Source organism: Pristis pectinata, chromosome 7, assembly GCF_009764475.1.
Source record: "Pristis pectinata isolate sPriPec2 chromosome 7, sPriPec2.1.pri, whole genome shotgun sequence".
NCBI lineage: Eukaryota > Metazoa > Chordata > Chondrichthyes > Rhinopristiformes > Pristidae > Pristis > Pristis pectinata.
In genome coordinates, this window is record NC_067411.1 from 80,984,866 (window position 1) to 81,004,164 (window position 19,299).

Here is a 19,299-nt window from a genome sequence, read left to right on the forward strand (position 1 = left end):
CATGCCCTTTTCTGCCCTTTTCTCGTTACTACCATCAGGGAGGAGATACAGGAGCCTGAAGACCCATACTCAATGATTCAGAAACAGCTTCTTCACTCCACCACCAGATTTCTGAACAGTTCATGAACCCATGAACACTACCTCGTTATTCCTCTTTTGCACTATTTATCTATTTTTGTAATTTATAGTAATTTTATGTCTTTGCACTGTACTGCTGCCGCAAAACGACAAATTTCATGTCATATATGTCAGTGACAATAACTCTGATTCTGATTCTGATTCTAGCATTCTCTAGCCTATTTAATATCATGTGAAATTCGCAATGTAAAGCAAATCATTTAATTTGCATTTGCTGAAAAGCTTCACACTCAATTTTTCTTTTCAGAAATTGTTAATAATCTGACACAGGGAGCAGAGGACATTCAGAGGAAGGACTGTTATGGATCTATGTACAAAATCTTTAATGGTATCGATAGTTGACGAGAACTTTGATCATTTGTTTAAGAGAAAAAACTCTAGGTAAGGGTGGTTGAAGTAAATCTGGGAATTAATATTTCAGAAGGCTAGCTTTCTGCAAATTGGCTGCTGCATCATCTCCTCTACAATCACCACCAAGTTTCAAAATTGTTCAATTATCATAACACACTTGGAGAAGGTTATGAAGATCACAATACAAAGGCAAGTCTTTTTTAAGTTCTTTAAGCCTTGTCTGTTTTCAATGGGAGGTGAAATAGCTGTAGTTTTGATCATTTATAATTTGTTTCCCTCCTCTATTGTAAGTGTTCTTCCTTTCAGTATTACAGATCATGGATGTTCTACTTCTCAGACCGACTATCTACTTTATTAATCTGAGACACTTAATGCTGATTGGTCACTCTACTGCAAGCACTGTACATAAGCACGGTAAGAATTGCATGGAATATGCAGCTCACAATCAGATAATTTGACCCAATCAGGCCTCTTGACATTTATGCTTTATGTGAGCCAACATCCCGCAAAAGAATCTTCTTTTTCAGCATTCTCTTGCTTTCACTCCAGATCTGTGTGCTCTGAGGTGACTGATGAGGTCAATATCAGACCCATGGACTCTGTAGCAGAATGGACAGGAGGTTCTTGATGGGGCAGGCCGGTGGGTAGTTTGCTACTTGCACTCCCTCCACTGTGCATGCTTGGCGTCTGTGTACTCTATAAGAAGGGCCTCCACACTAAGAATGTATTCTTTCTTGTTGTCACTGGCTGTTTCTATATATATTCACCAGGGGCCCGCCAACAAATCTACAATTGGCGTCAGAGTTCTTTGGCAAGAGAGGAGATAAAGCAGTCAATGGTCCCAATTTCTGATCATTATCCATTGAATTTTGTTAGAAAGGACACATTTATTTGAAGGCAGGGTCAAATCCAGCTACAATTTCTCCAAAGCTAAATTGGCTGCTGATACTCACATGATGAATGATAATTTGACTTAGATATCAGAGGATGCAGAGCTTCTGTTGAACTATACTCGAATTAAATGCTTTGTTAAATTAAAGGCAGAAAATTAGAGAGAGGCTCTGGCAAGACTTAAAAAAAATGTCTGCAAGTGCAGGCAGTAATTTACACATGATGGAAAAAGGAATCACATTTGTGAGCTTTTAGTCAAGTTGTATACAAAACTTCCTATAGCTTTTATTTGCATGCGTATCATCTTGCTCATATTGCCTGCAACTCTGGCGCAGAAACCCCAACAGCGTTACTGTTGGTAAATTAGTGGGGTAGCTTTATGAAAATTCTGTCCATTGTGTGTATGTCTATCTAAGGTTAAGAACAGGGTGTGATAGTAATGTCTTGAGTAACTTCAAAAAAAGAAATCAATGCATTCCGTTCTTTCTTGGAGGCAATCTGATTGGATTATACAACTGAATTATTTGTTCAGTTTTTCACACAAGTGAGTTCAATCCAACTGACTCATATTACATTGGCCAATTTTACAATTCTCTGGTTTATTTTATGGCTCTGATAGCAGTGTGATCCACAGCAGTAGTAGACTTTCTTGTAAGAAAGGCAAGAATAATAAGAGTAGCTTGCTGTGTATCCTGTACGTCCAATAAATATTAATCTTTTAAAAAACATTTCATGCCTTGTGATTCTTGTTGAGTGCAGTCCTTGCCTTTTCTCAGCTGTCAGCCATCATTCTTCAGTGAGGACCAGAACAGGGTGGAATTCTACTGGAGACTGTTGACCCCCAGGTTGGGGTTGATTCACTCCCTCTCTCACTCAGGTCGGAAAGGATGTAGCCCAACACATTGCCCAATCCACAACTGGGAGTTGGTCCCACCAATCGCCTTTGACCAGATGGGTGTGCTAACTCCCTATTTTTCTTGCTCTCTGATGGTCGCTGACCCCTGACTTGGGCCTGTGTTATGCACAACCACCCCCACCCCCACCCCTCCATCTCAAACCTGCTGTTGCTGCATCTATTCTAGTCTGGGCATTGAGCGCCCTGAGAATCAGTGCGGGAGTCTGTGAGCTTGGCAGTACTTAGTATTGATGACCCCACTCCCCCCATCTCCAAGCCAAAACATTGTGGTAGATGTCGAACATACAGAATCCATAATATTCACAAAACTGCTACTTTAGAGCCTTTTACATCACAACTAAACCAGTTAATGGTTTTAAATTCATCTAAGTTGAATTGTTTTAAGTGGTTAGTCTGGTCAGTATAGGAAATTATTTTAATTGGTGTTAGCTTGTTCAGAGAAATTCAAACCACAGGATCTAATTTATAATAAAATGTTGTTATCTAAATCATTACTTCCTTTTCTCTGGGCAGATTTTCTATTCTGCTTTTACTCTGTGCTGTGATGTTTCTGCGGATACTAATCCTACTCTATTACCTTATCCTAGTGATCATTATACATACTTAATGCTTGATGACAAGCTATTCATCTATGGAGTACATCACAGCATATTGGGATCTTATTTTCCCTCTTTCTGCCCCCATGTGCTGGATCCTACTAGATCTGGCCAGTTGCTGTACTGACCACTGGTGGTGCCAGCCTGTCCACACCACCCAACCTGCACATAGGGGGCCAGCTGAGTTGAGTCTCCATAGGTCCAAGCATCCTCCCATGAAGCGGAGCGGGTCACAGGTGGTGACCAGGTCTCTGGAGACACATCCTGAAGCCCCACTCCCAAAATTCCCTGATGTTCTTTTCATAGCTCACTGCTGCCAAAGGACTTTAAACTATTTTATGTGCCCCTGATAATCTTAGATATTTAAACACAGTTCAAATAATTTTACAATTAAAAGATATATTATTACATAAAATAATTCATATAAATAAAAATATCTTAAAATACTAGAAATTTAAAAGCATCAAGATAAAGTAAAATAAAGAAAGCCATCTATCTGCTTTTTACTTTATTCTAACAAATGGGTTTGCTTTAAATACATCAGCCATCCTGCTGTAAGGCTAAGAGGCCAGATGTGAAGTACATACAGCCCCTCGGTCTTAGTTTGTCAGTGCCAGCACTCTGTTGCTGGACTGCTGGAGGTTGCAACGTGCTGGCACTTGGCTTTCAGCTTACCTGTGACTTCCGTGTTTCATTCTGAAGGTGTAGAAGTCAGAGACAAGCTGAGCTGCGAGGAGGTTATAGCCAGCAGTACTCTAAAAACTGCAGGGCAGAGGTAAGTGTGAATTCAGTTAAATGTGTGCTGCTGATTGGAGATTGAACCCTAGGCCTAACTAGCCAGCAAGACACAAAACCAAAATTAAATCACTAGGTACTGAACAGAGAAATTACTTTATTGAGAAAAAAATTCATAAACTAGCATTATGTTTCCTGGAATTTAGAAACTTAAGAAATGATTTGATCAAAGTTTTCAAGATCTTAGATAGAAATCATTTTCATTGGTTGGTGAATCTTAGGAAAACAAAACAGAATTTCCATTAAGGAATGAAGTTAGGACACACTTCTACAGACAAATTGCTATTGATGCTGGGTCAATTGGTAATCTATTAATTTGGAGTTTGAGACTGGTAAGTGTTTGTTAAACAAACAGTTTTGTTAAGGGATACAAGTCAAAGTTAGGTTTATTAGAGGGTTCAGTCATAATCTGCTTGAATAGACACATGAGTTAAGGTTGGGGTGAGACTAAATGGCTTTTTCCAATGACAATATCTCCGCAGTCTTAGACACCTGAACATTATTCAAATTTGTGAGCTTTCAGAAGCTGGAGAGCCTTACCCTTGATCTGGTATTGTTGTGGCATGTTATATTTAGGCACAGTGCTTTTCATTACATAGGTAAAGAATTCAAGGGTTCTTCACCTTATCACTTTCCCCAGGCTTGACAAAATCACTCACGCTCACTATCTGGGGCATGGCCAAATGAACAAGGTACTGGTGACATTCCATGGAACTGTAAACACTCAAAAGAATATAAGTTTTCGGAAGGGCAGTGGGAGGATTTTGTGGGAGACTGCAATTCATTGACATTTTGGTAATTTCATTATAATAAAGTTTTTCTATATGAATCATTCTAATTGCTAAGAGATGTGAACTTTGGTTATGCCAGTAGCTTAGTGTGCTGAAGTAGCTGAATCATACAGAGTAGGAAGGTATCAACTATCATTCTTGAATTAGTTAAGGCAATGATGGTGCATTAATGTTGGCTTCCCAGCATAGCTTAATAGGCTATTGACAATTTTAGTCAGGCTTCACACACAAAGAATGTACCCATGGAATCATGTCATACCAAAGAATTAATATCTTCAGGAAAGAAGGGGGAATAAATTGGCATGGGAAAATAAAGGTTTGGAAAAAAAATGCATGTGTTAACATGAGCAAGAGTGAATATATAATTTGAAGTTTATCTCACAAGTAAAGTCTCAGACTCAAACTAGTGCAAATTAGTGAATCTCTGCAGTAATGATCTGGCAGATGCATAGGCACAATCATCTAATTATTCCACATTATTTGTTTGTTCACATTTTCATAGGTTAATAACTTCATTATTTTTTCTCTATTTCCAAACCTGCTATATTGTGAATCATATTTATTAAAATGTTGCTGCATTTGGAATATGAAATATTGGATAGTTGTGAGACTCTACCTGAGAATTGTGTATCTGGCTGCTAATGCCCTCAGGGAGAAAGAAACACACATCCATTTTTATTAAATACAGCGAGGATAACCTGACCATTCTAACATGCTGAATTCATAAGCAAACTCAGTGTTTTAAATATCCATGCATCTACTGAGGTAATTGGTGAGTGCTCTGTTTGCTGAAGATGGGAAGTAACCGAGTTATCGATTACATTAGCCCAATCAAAAGTATGTGGGATTCGAGTGCAGACTCCAAGGAAATACTCTGCATTATTAGAACAGAATACTGGAAATACTCAGCAGATTAGGCAGCATCTTTAAAGAGGGAAACAGAGTCAAAGTTTCAGGTTGATGACCTTTTATCAGAACTGAGAAAGCTCAGAAATTGAACACATTTTAATTTCCAGAGAAGGGGGAGGGGTAGAGAAAAAGAGAATGTCTGTGATAGAGGAGAGATCCAGAGACAATGAATGATACAAGTGATGGTAGCAATTAAGAGAGGGTGGTGAAGACTTGTTAATCACAAGTGATCTTCTTGGAGGGTTGTAAATAGAAGGAGATGGCTTGAAACAGAAGGGGAAAGAGAGAGAAAAGAAAAAAGCAGGAAAAGTGTGCTGGAACACTTGTGAACCTAACACTGCAGATGCTGGAAATCTGAGCTAAAACCAGACAATAATTGAAATACTCAGCAGGTCTGACAGAAACTGTGGAGAGGGGAAGAGAGTTAACATTTTAGATTGATGACCTTTCATCAAAAGTGGCCAGTTGTGAAATTGTTGAATTCAGTTTTAAACTCTAAAGGCTGAAATGTACCGAGTTGGAAGGTGACTAGCTGTTCACCAAATTAATATTTGGCTTTGTTGGAATGGTGAAAGAGCCTTAAGGCAAGAATCGAAGTGGGATGGAGAATTAAAATGACAGTTAGCTGGAAGTTCAGGGTCACCCTTGCAGACTGAACAGAGGTATTCTGCAAATCAGTCACCTAATCTATTGGTTTCTCCATTATGGAGAAGACCATATTATGACCACCAAATGCAGTACAGCAAATTGGAAGAGATACAAGTCACTCACTGCCTACCTTGAAGGAGTGTTTGGGTCCCTGGATGGTGGGAAGAGAAGAGGCAGGAGGATATCTGTTGCGTCTTCTCCGGCTACATGGGAAGATTTTATTTGAAGAGGAGTGGATATTGTTGGAGAAAGAAGGGGAAACCGGAGCTTCATGGATGGAGCAGAATGCTGAAAGGAGAGGGAGGGGAAGATGTGTCTGGTAGTGTCATTACATTGAAAGTGGCAGAAATTGTGTTGAATGTGGAAGCTGAGGAGATGGAGAACCTTATCCTTGCTCTTGTTGGTGGAAATGGGGGAGAGAAGTGTGGGAAATGAAGTTGATGAGGAAGGACTCCTGCCAACTATGGTGAAGGAGAAGCCACAGCTAAGGAAAAATGGACACATCTTGAAAGCACTGGAGAGAGAGGTGTCATTTTCAGAACATATACGATGGAATGAGAGGATGAAATGGAGTCCTTATAGGAAGCAAGGTAGGAAGATGTGTGGTCAAAATAGTTATGGAAATCCATGGGCTTGTAATGGATATTAGTCATTATTACTTGAGGTGGAGACAGAGAAGGGAAGAGTCAAAGATGGACCATGTGAAGCTGAGAGCAGTGTGGACATTGGAGGCAGAAGCGTTGAAACCTTTGAGTTTTGCTTGATAAGGAAGAAGCACCAAGACAAGCAATCAATAGATCAGAAAATGAAGTGAGGGAGGGTGTCTGAGGAGACCTAAAACAAGGACCCTTTCATATACTCCACAAAAAGACAGGCATAGATTGGATCCAGGAGACACAAGAGACTGCAGATGCTGGAATATGGAGCAACAAATAATCTGCTGCAGGAACTCAGTGGGTCAAGCAGCATCTGTTGGGGGGCGTGGGGGGGTTATTGGACCCACGTGCATTCCCATCACTACACCTTTGATCTGGTGGAGTGAGTGTTAGAGGAGAAGTTGTTCAATGTGAGTATGGGTTCAGGAAGGTGGTGGTGGAAGGATACTGATTGGGCCACTCTTCAGGATAGAAGCATAGGATCCTGAGTCTACCCTGGTGTGAGACATATGGGGAATTGGATGTCCACGATGAAAAATAAGCAGTTTGGGAAGAGGAAATCGGAAACTGTCAGAGTGGTGGAAGGCATCAGAGCTGGCACAGATGTAGGTGGGAAGAGATTGGAGAAGGGGGAAAAGAATAGACCCAATAGAAAAGGTCAAGAATTCATTTGGATGACACTTAATAGTGGGATGTGGGCCAGACACAGGCAAATGGGACTAGCTTTGTGGGCACCATGGTCAGCATGGACAAGTTGGACTGAAGGGCCTGTTTCCATGCTGTTTTTCTCTATGACTCTATGACCCGAAAAGGCTGAAGCGATGGGTCTACCAGGACATTCCTGCTTGTTTTCCTGGGTGAAGAAATGGAACTGGCCTGTGGAATTTTTTTAAAAAATAAGAGAACTGAAGGGTAAGTTGGACTGGTATAGAAGTGGAGTTGAGGCCTGGAGCAGATCAGCCATAATCATAGGGCAGGTTTGAGGGGTTGGGTGGCCTACCCCTACACTTTTTTCTTGTGTACTTGCAGAGGGACTGCAAGGCTGGAGGCTGTGGATCAAAGATCTCCAGGAGACAATGACCTGGTGTTCATTGGTGGGTCACAGTGGAGAGGGACGTGTGAGGATTGTCAGAGGGCTGGCATTCAGCCTATGCAAGGTGAGTTTGCCAGTTCGCTAAACAACAGCAGCATTGCTTTTATCAAGACTTGATGACAATGTTTGTGTTGGTCCTAAGTGAACGGAATGCTGTAAAGTCAGAGCCAGGTACGATAGAGTGAATGGAAAAACTGAGAGAGTCAATATAAGATATAAGATAAGACATTTATTTGTTAGTCACATGTACATCGAAACACACAGTGAAATATATCTTTTTGCGTTGCTAAGAATGTGCTGGGGGCAGCTCACAAGTGTTGCCAATCTTCCGGCACCAACATAGCATGCTTACAGCTCCTAACCTGTACGTCTTTGGGCTGTGGGAGGAAACCGGAGCACCAGGAGGAAACCCATGCGGACACAGGAAGAACGTACAAACTCCTTACAGGCAGCAGCAGGAATTGAACCCAGGTCGCTGGCACTGTAATAGCATTACACTAACTGCTATGCTACCGCACCGCCCACCTACCATGCCACCCACCAATATGCTGGAGTTGTGAAGAATAGATCTAGAGAGGGAAGGAGACTGAAGGGGAGCGGTCCTGGCAGATTGGGAATTCTGAAGCTGGGAGAAAAGCTCCACAGTCTGGAATTCTCTGAATTCAAGGTAAGTATTTTTACAAGATGAAGGGCTTTTAATAAAATCATTCGGAATATGCTTTGCCAATTTTCTTCCTATTTTTATTCCCAAAGGCGTTGAATTTTACATGGATCAGCATTCACAATTACTTGTCATCCCAAGGGTAAGAGAGTGTGATGCTTGAGTTACTGGACAAGCATCTTGCGATCTGGACCATTGATATAGGGATGTGAATTTGAATTTCATTATGGTAAGTGGGGGAATTAAATTCAAGTAACCAAATAAATCTGTAACTTAAAAGAAATTTTAGTAACAGCAACTGACAACCAAATTGATTCAAGTAAGGAAATCTGAAATATTAACTCCACAGGCAGTCCCTAGGTTATGACAGGGTTCTGTTCCTAAGAACTGATCATAACCAGATCTGTTTGTGAGTCAGAAATGGACAAAAGCAATGTGTGGGAGAGGATCGCAGGGACAGCTGTGACAGGAGAGAGAGCAGCTCCGGGAGGAGTGGTCGCCAGCCGGCCTCACTGACTCAGCTCTGCTCCCAGCTCAGTTTGGCTTGACCCACCCCTCCAGTTGTTGTGGCTCGGGTGGGTGTGGGAGGTGGGGGGGATCAGACAGAAGACACCCAGAAAGCCCCATTACCACCCAGCAGAAGATACCTGCAGCTCCGCAGCAGCCAGCCAATCCATCCCCATCCATCCTGCCAGTCTCCCAAACGCTTGTTTGTATGTGTGGGATGGCCATAAGGCTGGCATTCGTAACCCGGGGAGGACTTGCATTTCACTCCCCACAGTTGTAACTTGATCTGCTGAGTTTTTCCAACATTTTCTGCTTTTATCAAACATCTCCAATATCTGAAGTGTTTTGCTTTTTGAATCTGCTGTCCTTCTATGGAATGATATACATATGACAACAGGATCCAACATGGTTGACTCTTAATTGCCTCCTCAGATGCAAATAGGATTGGGTAATAGCAGACAGCATTGCTGGTGATGTCTATATTCTGTTAACAAATAAAGAATTTCACTCAAGTGCCTACATTTCATTTGCAACCTTGGACAACTACAGGAATTTGTCTTTCAGTCACTTTTGGACTCAGGGAATCGCTAGCAAAGGCAGTGTTCATTGTCCACCCTGAATTACCCTTTCATGGGATCTTGGGGAAGGAGGTGAATTGCTCAGGATTTGAAAGCCACATGAGGATAATTTTGATTAACCATACAAACTTCTTGCAGGGTTTTATGTTTAATACGAAAGTGACTTTGCATAGGATTTAAAGGGCTCCAAATTAATTCATACAACTCCAAAAAGGAGAGTGATGAGCCATAAGCACAATGAGTCATATATCTCCTTATTTTCTGGGCAGGATTTTGTTCTCCCTGCTACTTTTATCTTGTGTAAAAATCCTCCAAATGGTGTCAATTATGGTGCAACAAACAAAGTTTGTCTCTAAATCTCACTGCTCTGAAAAAGGTCAGTTCTGATTTACACACAGAACAACTAACTTTTTCCAAAGACAGAAAATGTTGGAAAAGCTCAGCAGGTCAGGCAATATCTATGGAAGGAGAAACAGTTTCAAGTCCGGAACCCTTCATCAGAACTGAGAAAGAGAGAAACAAATTGTCTAGGTAGCAGAGAAGGTAGGGGAGAGCGATGGGTGGAACAAAGGGTATTTCTTTGAAAGGATGAAATAATGAGGCAGTTAAGAGGTAAATTGAGATTAGCTACCTGAGGTATCTAAAATAACAGAAAATGCTGGAAATACTTGGCAGGTCAGTCTGCAGTTGTGGGAAGAGAAACAGAGCTAACATTTCAGGTCGAAGGATCTTTGACCTGAAATGTTGACTCTGTTTCTCATCACACAGGTGAAGCCTGACCTGCTGAGTATTTCCAGCATTTTTCTGTTCCCATGTACTGCTGCTGAATCAGTGCTCACTCTTGACTTCTGGATTATTTTTCTTTGAAGGCCTATTTCCAGCTGGGGCTCTGCAAACCTTTCAATCAATGTGATGTTTCTCTGTCTTGTTAGCGCTTACTTTAAGGATTCCAAAGTTGCCGCTGAACATTCCAGCACATTCAACACAACTGGCCCATGCTGATCTTCCACACAGGCCTTTCACTCAGATGCTTCTGTTTCATTTCTTCTCCCTCAAGTTTGTACCAACCATGTACAGGTTTGAGCCTCTTGCTTGTGCATTTATTGGACAATGTGATTGCGTGAATCACTACCTGGTAATTAATCTGAGAAAGTATACTCACCAAAAGATTTGAATCCCATAAGGCTGGAAACTGTTCTGTTCATTATGATGGTATTTAGCTCTAAGTTAAAAATGGTAGTGATATGCTCATCAGATGTTTCCTGATGAGATAAACTAATAACTAAACTATTAGAAAATACCCATTTTGTTTAGGTGAAATGCTCTTTACTTTTATAGGTGTATTAGTTTTATAGTTAACCTGACAGTCAATTACTTACTTCTGGATATGTTACTTTTCATGTTTGCTTGCTGTAATGTAACTACATACTTCAAAGTAACATGGAATAAGAGGTTTCTAGTTAAGATAAATAAGCAAGACCAAGTGGAAATCCTGGCAAAGATATGATGCATTAATCCCAGTCAGGGATGAAGTGATAAGAAAACTCAGCAGAATCTCTTAAAAAAACATATTTTGTTGAGTAGAAAAGAGCTTGGAACCCTGTGAGATCTAGTGTAGATCTTGTGAGTTCTTTTCTGAAATATCAACAAAATTAACTAACAAGAGTCTTGGATTCAAATTAAATATTAAAGTAAAACTACAACAGAAAATTGGATTTATCTCTCAGAACAATTGTTTAGAAAACAAATACCTGATCAGAATCTATTTAGACTTTCATGATGTTGCAGTATTTACACATGTGTTCTTTGCTCACTTCCTCATGGGTTGCAAACTCAGCCAGCTCCATCACGGGCACAGCCCTCTCTACCATTGAGGACATCTTCAAGAGGCGGTGCCTCAAGAAGGCGGCATCCATCACTAAGGACCCTCACCATCCGAGACATGGCCTCTTCTCGTTACTACCATCAGAGAGGAGGTACAGGAGCCTGAAGACCCATACTCAGATTCAGAAACAGCTTCTTCCCCTCTGCCATCAGATTTCTGAACAGTGCATGAACCAATGAACACTACCTTGTTATTCTTTTTTTTGACTATTTATTTATTTTTGTAATTTACAGCAATTTTATGTCTTTGCACTGTACTGCTGCCACAAAACCACAAATTTCATGTCATCAAAGTCAGTGATATTAAATCTGATTCTGATTCTGACTTTGTAGTTTCCTTTATTGGAATTAATGGCAGTTCCAGCCGAGATGCCACCTTCACTCTTTGTAAGATCAACAATGATCGATATTACTCTTTCAACAAAAAAGAATTCTGAGGGGAATTATATCACTCTAGTGTGATTCTGAGCTACGTAATGAGAATGATACAAGTTTGAAATATCAACAAATCAGAAGGTTGGGGAAGGCAATGGGGCTGCTATTATTGATCTTAGTGCCAAGAAGCTCAAGAGAGAATAAACTGATTGCAGGTCCAATCACTGATCAGTATCCATTTTCCTGATCAGTATCCTTTTATTATTTCATGAGTTCTATGGGGAATCATGTATGCATGGATGTCAGAACTGGCTGTATTCTCTCAGAGTTGACTCAATAATTAAGATCGACTTTTCAGTGAGAGAAACTTTCCATAGCATGAGAGTGAAGAGGAAATAAATCTAAGAACATGAGAAACGGGAGCAGGAGTAAACTCTGGATTAATGATCCAGGGAAATTTTTCATTCTTCACCATGATAACAGGAGAACTTGACCTCATTTCACTAAAAAGCTAGTATCAGTATCAGTTACCTCAAAATGACTAGATTATCATAAAAATCCATCTGGTTCACAACAGACTTTAAGAATGGAAACGTGATTTCTTACCCACTCTTCTCCATACACAAATCCAGATCAATAGCAAAGCAATTGATACATAAGTATCCACTAGATTGGCTTGGCAAGTCAAACAATTTGATAAAATTACCACAAAAAATAATAAGAATAAAACTGGAGGACTACAAGGCATCAAACTAAATGGCAGATATTTCAAAGGCATATTGAGATGTCAATTCTCCAAAGGCTCCACACTAATATCCTGCAGTCTGACATTGAGGCAATATCCTGGAGTCCTCCATCACCATTTCTGGATGTGTCCTGATCCAAATGGAAGACAAATGTACCAATGGGCAGTGTTACAAATCAGCAGGGAATGGTCTTGGGAGTTGTCAACATTAAATCAAGTCAAGCAGAGGAAGGGAACTATCCCATTCATTTGCATCTCAGCCGATAATTCAATACTCTCCTAAGTTGAAGAGCACTTTGTTGTCTCCACTCCAGAATGAAGGTCACTCCAACCTCAGTCATTGAGTTACTTTGCATTAATTTATGTGCACATTGGGGGACCAATCTCCAAGTCATTGTTGACTCCTTTACAGAAGAATATGAGAGGATGAGCCTCACACTAGGCAGCAAGAAGATGAAGATCCTCTCACAATCTGTCCCATCAATCAAGAGCCTAGCGAACATGCAACATGTTCATACTTCTGAAGCCACCTCTTAGCAAAGGCAAAACCAGCTGGAAGCCCTAATAGAAAACATTAATGGACACTCTCTTATCCTCCATGACCTCCTTAAAACAATTTAATCAGATTAGACAGACATGATCTACTCTTCACAAATCCATGTTGAATCTTTGATCAGCTTATACTGTCTAAGTCCTTAGTCACTGTCGCCGATATTTTCCAGCAGCTTGGCTACAGTTGGCAATAAACTAACAGGTCAGTTGTTGATTGGTTTTTCTCTTCTGTTGCCCAAATAGGGTTATATTTGCAAATTTCCAATCCAAAGGCACAATTTGCCTGTCTCTGGAACTCTGAGAAAAGAGAACTCCGAGAGAATTCTGGAAAATTTCAGCAAATGCATCTGCAATTTCCTCATGTATTTCTTTTAATAACCTTGAGAAACCATTGGATCTTGAAGATTTGTCCACGTTACATCCTGCTAATATACTTTTACGTTTTAAAATTCCTAAGTTCTTCCTTTCAAATCATTTTAACTTCTCTTATACCTAATACTTGTCTCTCTTCTTTCACTATAAAGAAGTTACTAAATATTGTCATTTCCTAAATATTGTCTGTGTACTCCAAACTGTAACCATCTATAATAAGCCAGTTTTCATATTTGTCATTCTGTCTTAATATATATTATAAAATATGCAGTCAACAAAATAAGCTATCCTAATAGGTTCAGAGCAGAAAACAGTTCATGGACAGCCAGAAGATAATTTTGGGGCAATGTTCCTTTGAAGAAAGTAGTAATAGATTGGGTTTTGTATCAGAACTCACCACATTTCAAGTCACAAGTGGCTGAAGTGTCAGATTAGCTGTGCAAGCCAACAACATTCTTTAGTTATTATTTGGCCTACATGATAGAAAGAGTTGTACCTTGACTATGAAATGACTGCATAAGGGCAATTTTTCCACCTGTGATTTCAACGTAGAGTCTTGGTACATAAACAAGACTTCAAAAACAAAGCATCCGTGTACTAACCATTGACTTGTATGGATTTAACTTGACTTCAATGCCTTTGTATTCTCTGTCCCTGTTTATAATACCTGACATTCCCAAATGATTTTCATTTGTTCACCAAATTTCCTTTCGGTGGTCCTCAATGGATGAGTGAGACTTCTCTCTTGCTGACTTCCTGATTTCGGGATTACTGGGCATAATGCTATTATAGCGCCAGTGACCCGGGTTCAATTCTGGCAGCTGTCTGTAAGGAGTTTGTACGTTCTCCCCGTGTCTGTGTGGGTTTCTTCCGGGTGCTCCGGTTTCCTCCCACATTCCAAAGACGTAGGGGTTAGGAATTTGTGGGTATGCTATGCTGGCGCTGGAAGTGTGGCGAAACTTGTGGGCTGCCCCCAGAACACTCTACGCAAAAGATACATTTCACTGTGTGTTTCGATGTACATGTGCCTAATAAAGAAATCTTATCTTATCTACTCGTACAAGAAACATGAAATTAACATTATTGTCAGAAAGTGTTACTGAACTGGTAAATAGATGATCCTAACATGTGGTATCAAGCCATTAAAAAGCAGGAAGCTTCTCGGTTTAAGAGCTATCGGTATTGAGTTAGTAGATCTCAGCCAAGATATTTCTTTATTTATGAGGTATGGCTATCACTGGCAAGGTCAGAATTTATTTTCCATTCTGAAAACAAAGCTGTATAATTGGTTTCAACTTCCTTGAGCTAGTGAAGGGAAAAATCAGCTCTGGTTCTTACTTTCAATGTTCTGTAGGAGTGTGCAAGAGTATATGTGGGCAACCGGATGAGAATAGAATATGGTCTGCTTTTACTACCAGTGAGACTCGCATATTAATAAAAATCAATTAGCTGGGAAATAGGAGTAGTGGAAGGTGTTCTTGTAAATATGCCTCAGGAAGCATGCTCATCTCCAGAAGAGGAAGGGAGGAAATCGGAGAAAATTGCTGGAAAAAGCATGTGTGATGTCTAAATAAAGCACATACTATTGCTCTTCCAGCACCATGAAGAGACAAAGTAGAAAGACTTTATCCAGAACAACAGTTCCATGTTATTTATTTTATGTTGATGCGACAGCATTTTGCTGTCAATGGAAGCATTTATTTTCAAGATTTTCAATGTGATTACAGTTACTGCAAAAAGAGTTAAAGCCTGCAACTCTAAGCTGCAGTGCAAGATGGCTGAACAGTGTTAGTGAAGATATGCTCAAAAAGTGAGTCAAATCAATTTGCAAATGCACAGTTCCAAATACCATCAATAACTATTGGTAAGATTATGAAACTCGTAAAGCCTCAAATTTCATTTATTTTTTGCTAGACAAGATTCAGAAACACTTTATAAGTTAACATTATTAAAAAAAGTGTGAAAAATCAATTCGATCTTTACATGATGTAGTTCAATAAAAGTTTTTTTTTACAAATTATTTTCATGGAATGACTTATATCTTGCCTGTCTACCTCTCACCCACAACATATTGTAAAAGATTCTTGGACTAAAGCCTATTTTTCATAACATCATCATCAAATAGTGTTTATTAAAATCCAAAACTTATTTTCAATATCTAGTATATTGCAAAGAGCGTCTACACAGCACAAAATCATATTTCAGCCCAAAAACAAAGATTTCTACATATAAAATAATATCACCTTCAAAAACTCTTGTATGGTATCTCCATACTTATAAACCCTGCACAAAATCTTCTTTATTTTGCTCCCAAATCCAAACATTGGATCCTCTGACCCTTCCATGGTATTGCACAGCTCTTTTTTTTTCACCTTACTTTACTTGCTGTGGAAGACTCAAATAAATCATACAGATAATGACTTGCTGCTTGATGTGAAATGTTAATTCTGTTTCTGTCCTCCCTGACCTGCTGGGTATCTCTGAGCAGTTTTGTTTTTATTATAAAAACAGAAGGCTGTTTGCTAAGGCATAGACTGCAATGTTAACTGAGCATTTTGACAATAGAATGGGAAACTGAGAATCTGCTGAGTGGGAATTTGATGCAGAGAGGGAGAAAGATTTTGCTTTTAGTTAAATTAAAATAAACCATGTGAATTAAGTTTCAAAGCTTATTTTCATTAATTATGTAAAACTTTAATTAATGAAATACATAAACAATCTACTTAGATATAGATGACAGGAGAGTAATTTGAGGTCATTATTGTTATCTCTAAACATGATTATTCCAAAATATTCTTGGCCAGTTTTCCTTGTTCTACCATCTGAAGGTTTGAGGTTATTCCACACTTTGCTGCCCTTGTTCTAACCGACAATGTCTTTTTCACCCTTCTCTCCTCTGCTTCCTGATTGTTGTGGCTTTATCAGGTTGGCAACTAATTTTTAGACAAATCTGCTGCTGCTCCTGGCATGTCCTTTCTACATTCCTCATTGAACCAGGATTGATCTTCTGACTTAATAGTAATGGCAGTGTTCAGGATGCGTGAGGTGACAGGTTTAAGGAATACAATTTTACAGCTGTAGTGCCTTTTGGAATGCTGGTTTTAATTTCAAACTGCTGAAGTTATTCTGAGTCTACCCATTTAGCCCAGTGGTAATGCCACACAATATAATTGAGGATGTCGCCAGTGTGGAGAAAGTTCTTTGTCTCCCTCATCTCTACGGTGACAAGATGGCGGTCATTTCTACCAATACTGTCATGGACAAATACATCAGTGACAGGTAGATTAATCATGATGAGGTCAAGTAAGCTCCATGCTTAAGAAAAAGAAAAAAAGAATGTTTCACAGTGGAGAAAACCATGTCTGAAACAGCTAAGAAATTTGAGTGAAGATGTAAAAAAATCACTAAAAGCTAGTGGACATTTTCAAAGAGTACATAGAACATTAAACATTGCAGCACAGTACAGGCCCTTCGGCCCACAATGTTGTGCCAACATTTCATCCATATCTAACCCTTCCCTTCCACATGGCCGTCCATTTTTCTATCATTCATGTGCCTATCTAAGAGTCTCTTAAATGTCCCTAATGTCTCCACCTCCTCTGCCGGCAGTGTGTTCCATGCACCCACCACTCTCTGTGTGAAAATCTTACCTCTGACATCCTCCCTGTACCTTCCTCCAATCACCTTAAAATTATGCTCCCTCGTGTTAGCCATTTTCACCCTGGGAAAAAGTCTCTGACTGTCCACTTGATCTATGCCTCTTATCATCTTGTACACCTCCATCAGGTCATCTGCTCCTATCCCTCTCCAAGGCTATGGTGAAGGTCAAGGATTTATGGTCACTGTATGATAATTAACAATGTTGGTAGAATATTGGCCTTTAAAAGCAGCAATGAGTTTTCAGTTATGTAGCTTATTTTCACATCATTCCAAAGCACTTTACAGTCAATGAAATACTTTCTGAAATATGGTTAGTGTTGCTGTTTTCTTCTTCACTTCTTAGAGGGCAGATCCTTGAGGTTGAGGACAACTTGCTTCCTCTGTACTTCCGTGGTTGATGGGACCATTGGAGGATCATACTGTAATATAGGAGCTGATTGTTGTTGTAATGTGGCAAATCTAGCAGACAATTAGTGCAAAGCAAGTTCCAACAGAAAAATAACATGGTAATGACCAGATAGAACTTTAATTGTATAAATTGAACATTAACATCCCCAGAATAAAAGACATGACTTTCCATGCTGAATCATATCTTTGTGCTTCAGGTCCCCAACTACCAGTAAGGAGGCTACCATATGCTCCAGCTCATTGTACCACTCACTTATCACCTGACTCTCATCCACTGATCGCTTGATCATCCCACCCATTGATCACCTGATCCAACTATTCCCTCCTCTCCTCAACACTGCTCAGGGTAACAATCACTCCCACACACCAGTCCCCTGTCTTTACCCACTGATCACCTGATCCAACTAATTCCTCCTCCCTTCAGCCCTGCTCAGGATAGCAATTACTTCACACACCTATTACCTGGCACAAGCCCACCTATCCTTGTGCCCTGACAAGCCTCCAAAACCACCCGCCGCCTCCAATCTCAATTATCAATCACTGTCCATGCCACCATCATTGCTGGCAGTCAACACCCCTTTCCTTTCCATAATTGTCCCTTCACCCCTGGCCTCTCTCTCCAGAGAGCTCCCAGATCTTGGCCCCGATCCCAGACTTCCTTAATATTTTTCTTTAGTCTTTGGGTGATACTGAATTGTCAAATGGTTGCTGGCAAAATGCACAGCAACTGATTGATGCACCATTAAAAGATCCAAGAAAACTCTAGTTAAATCTGTTTTAGTGATATTAAGTGAGGAATCAACATTAGCACTGCTGTTGTGAATTGAATAATTCACACCAGACTTTATTCCATTTGAAATTGCTGAGGCACAGATAATGGGACCAGTAAGGGTTCCTTGAAGTAATGTGGCCAGTAGGGGAGGTGGTCAAAGAGATTGCAATGAATTAATAAGTGTGGTCTACTCATTCATTGTTAATTTAATTTTTCTGTGTTGTCGTATCTTGACGAGGTTGAGGTGTGTGACAATCAACAGCATCTGGAGCTAATGAGTTAGGGTTGACTTTCAAGTTCCAGTGATTGCCCCAGAGTCAAGTTCAGTTGCATGTCAATGAGCTCTGTATGCTGGTTTGTGAACCAAATCAAAGAGCAGGATTTGGTAGTAGGATATGCAAGTGTCTGATTGGAGTGCTGTAGTAATCCTGTAGTGCCTCTGGGTTTGCTGATGGTACTCATTAATGTTTTGGTTTTGGCTTGGTGAAAGGTCAATGACAAGTAAAGAATCACACCAAGGTACATCGGTATCAGATTATGACAAATCTTCTCTTCACAGACAGTAATATCAAGTGTTACACTTCAAGGTGATTATAAGGTGGAAGACAGTGACCATGGATTTTGCCATGTTTGGTCACAGTCTGCACTTCTGGAAGTATTCAGCAGCTGGAGTTTGATGATGGTGTGGTGGTTAAATTATCAGCCCGGTAATACAGAGGGCTGGAATGACAATCCAGAGTTCAAGCCCCGTCCTGGAAACTGTGGAATTTAAATTCAGTTAAAAATCTGGGATTTTAAGTAAAGAACAACTGGTCTTTGTAATGGTGATTACAAAATGCTGGATTGTTGTAAAAATCCATCCATTTCACTAATGTCCTTCAATGGAGGAAACCTGCATTCTTTAACTGGTCTGGCATAAGGGTGACTTCAGTCTCACTGTAAGCTGCCTAAAGTGGCCAAGCAACCCTACTGTTCACTGCAGCTGGGGATGGGCAGTAGAT

General features: G+C 40.0%; 1 protein-coding gene across 1 annotated transcript in view; it reads left to right on the forward strand.

The window, feature by feature from the left end:
• Positions 1–806: 806 nt before the first annotated feature.
• LOC127572920 (uncharacterized) overlaps positions 807–19,299 on the forward strand; it is a 307,743-nt gene continuing 289,250 nt past the window's right edge. Inside the window, exons 1-3 of the mRNA XM_052020647.1 lie at positions 807–903; positions 3,496–3,667; positions 7,721–7,848. Of these exons, the coding sequence (XP_051876607.1) occupies positions 807–903; positions 3,496–3,667; positions 7,721–7,848 (397 nt within the window). The remainder of the gene's footprint in view (positions 904–3,495; positions 3,668–7,720; positions 7,849–19,299) is intronic.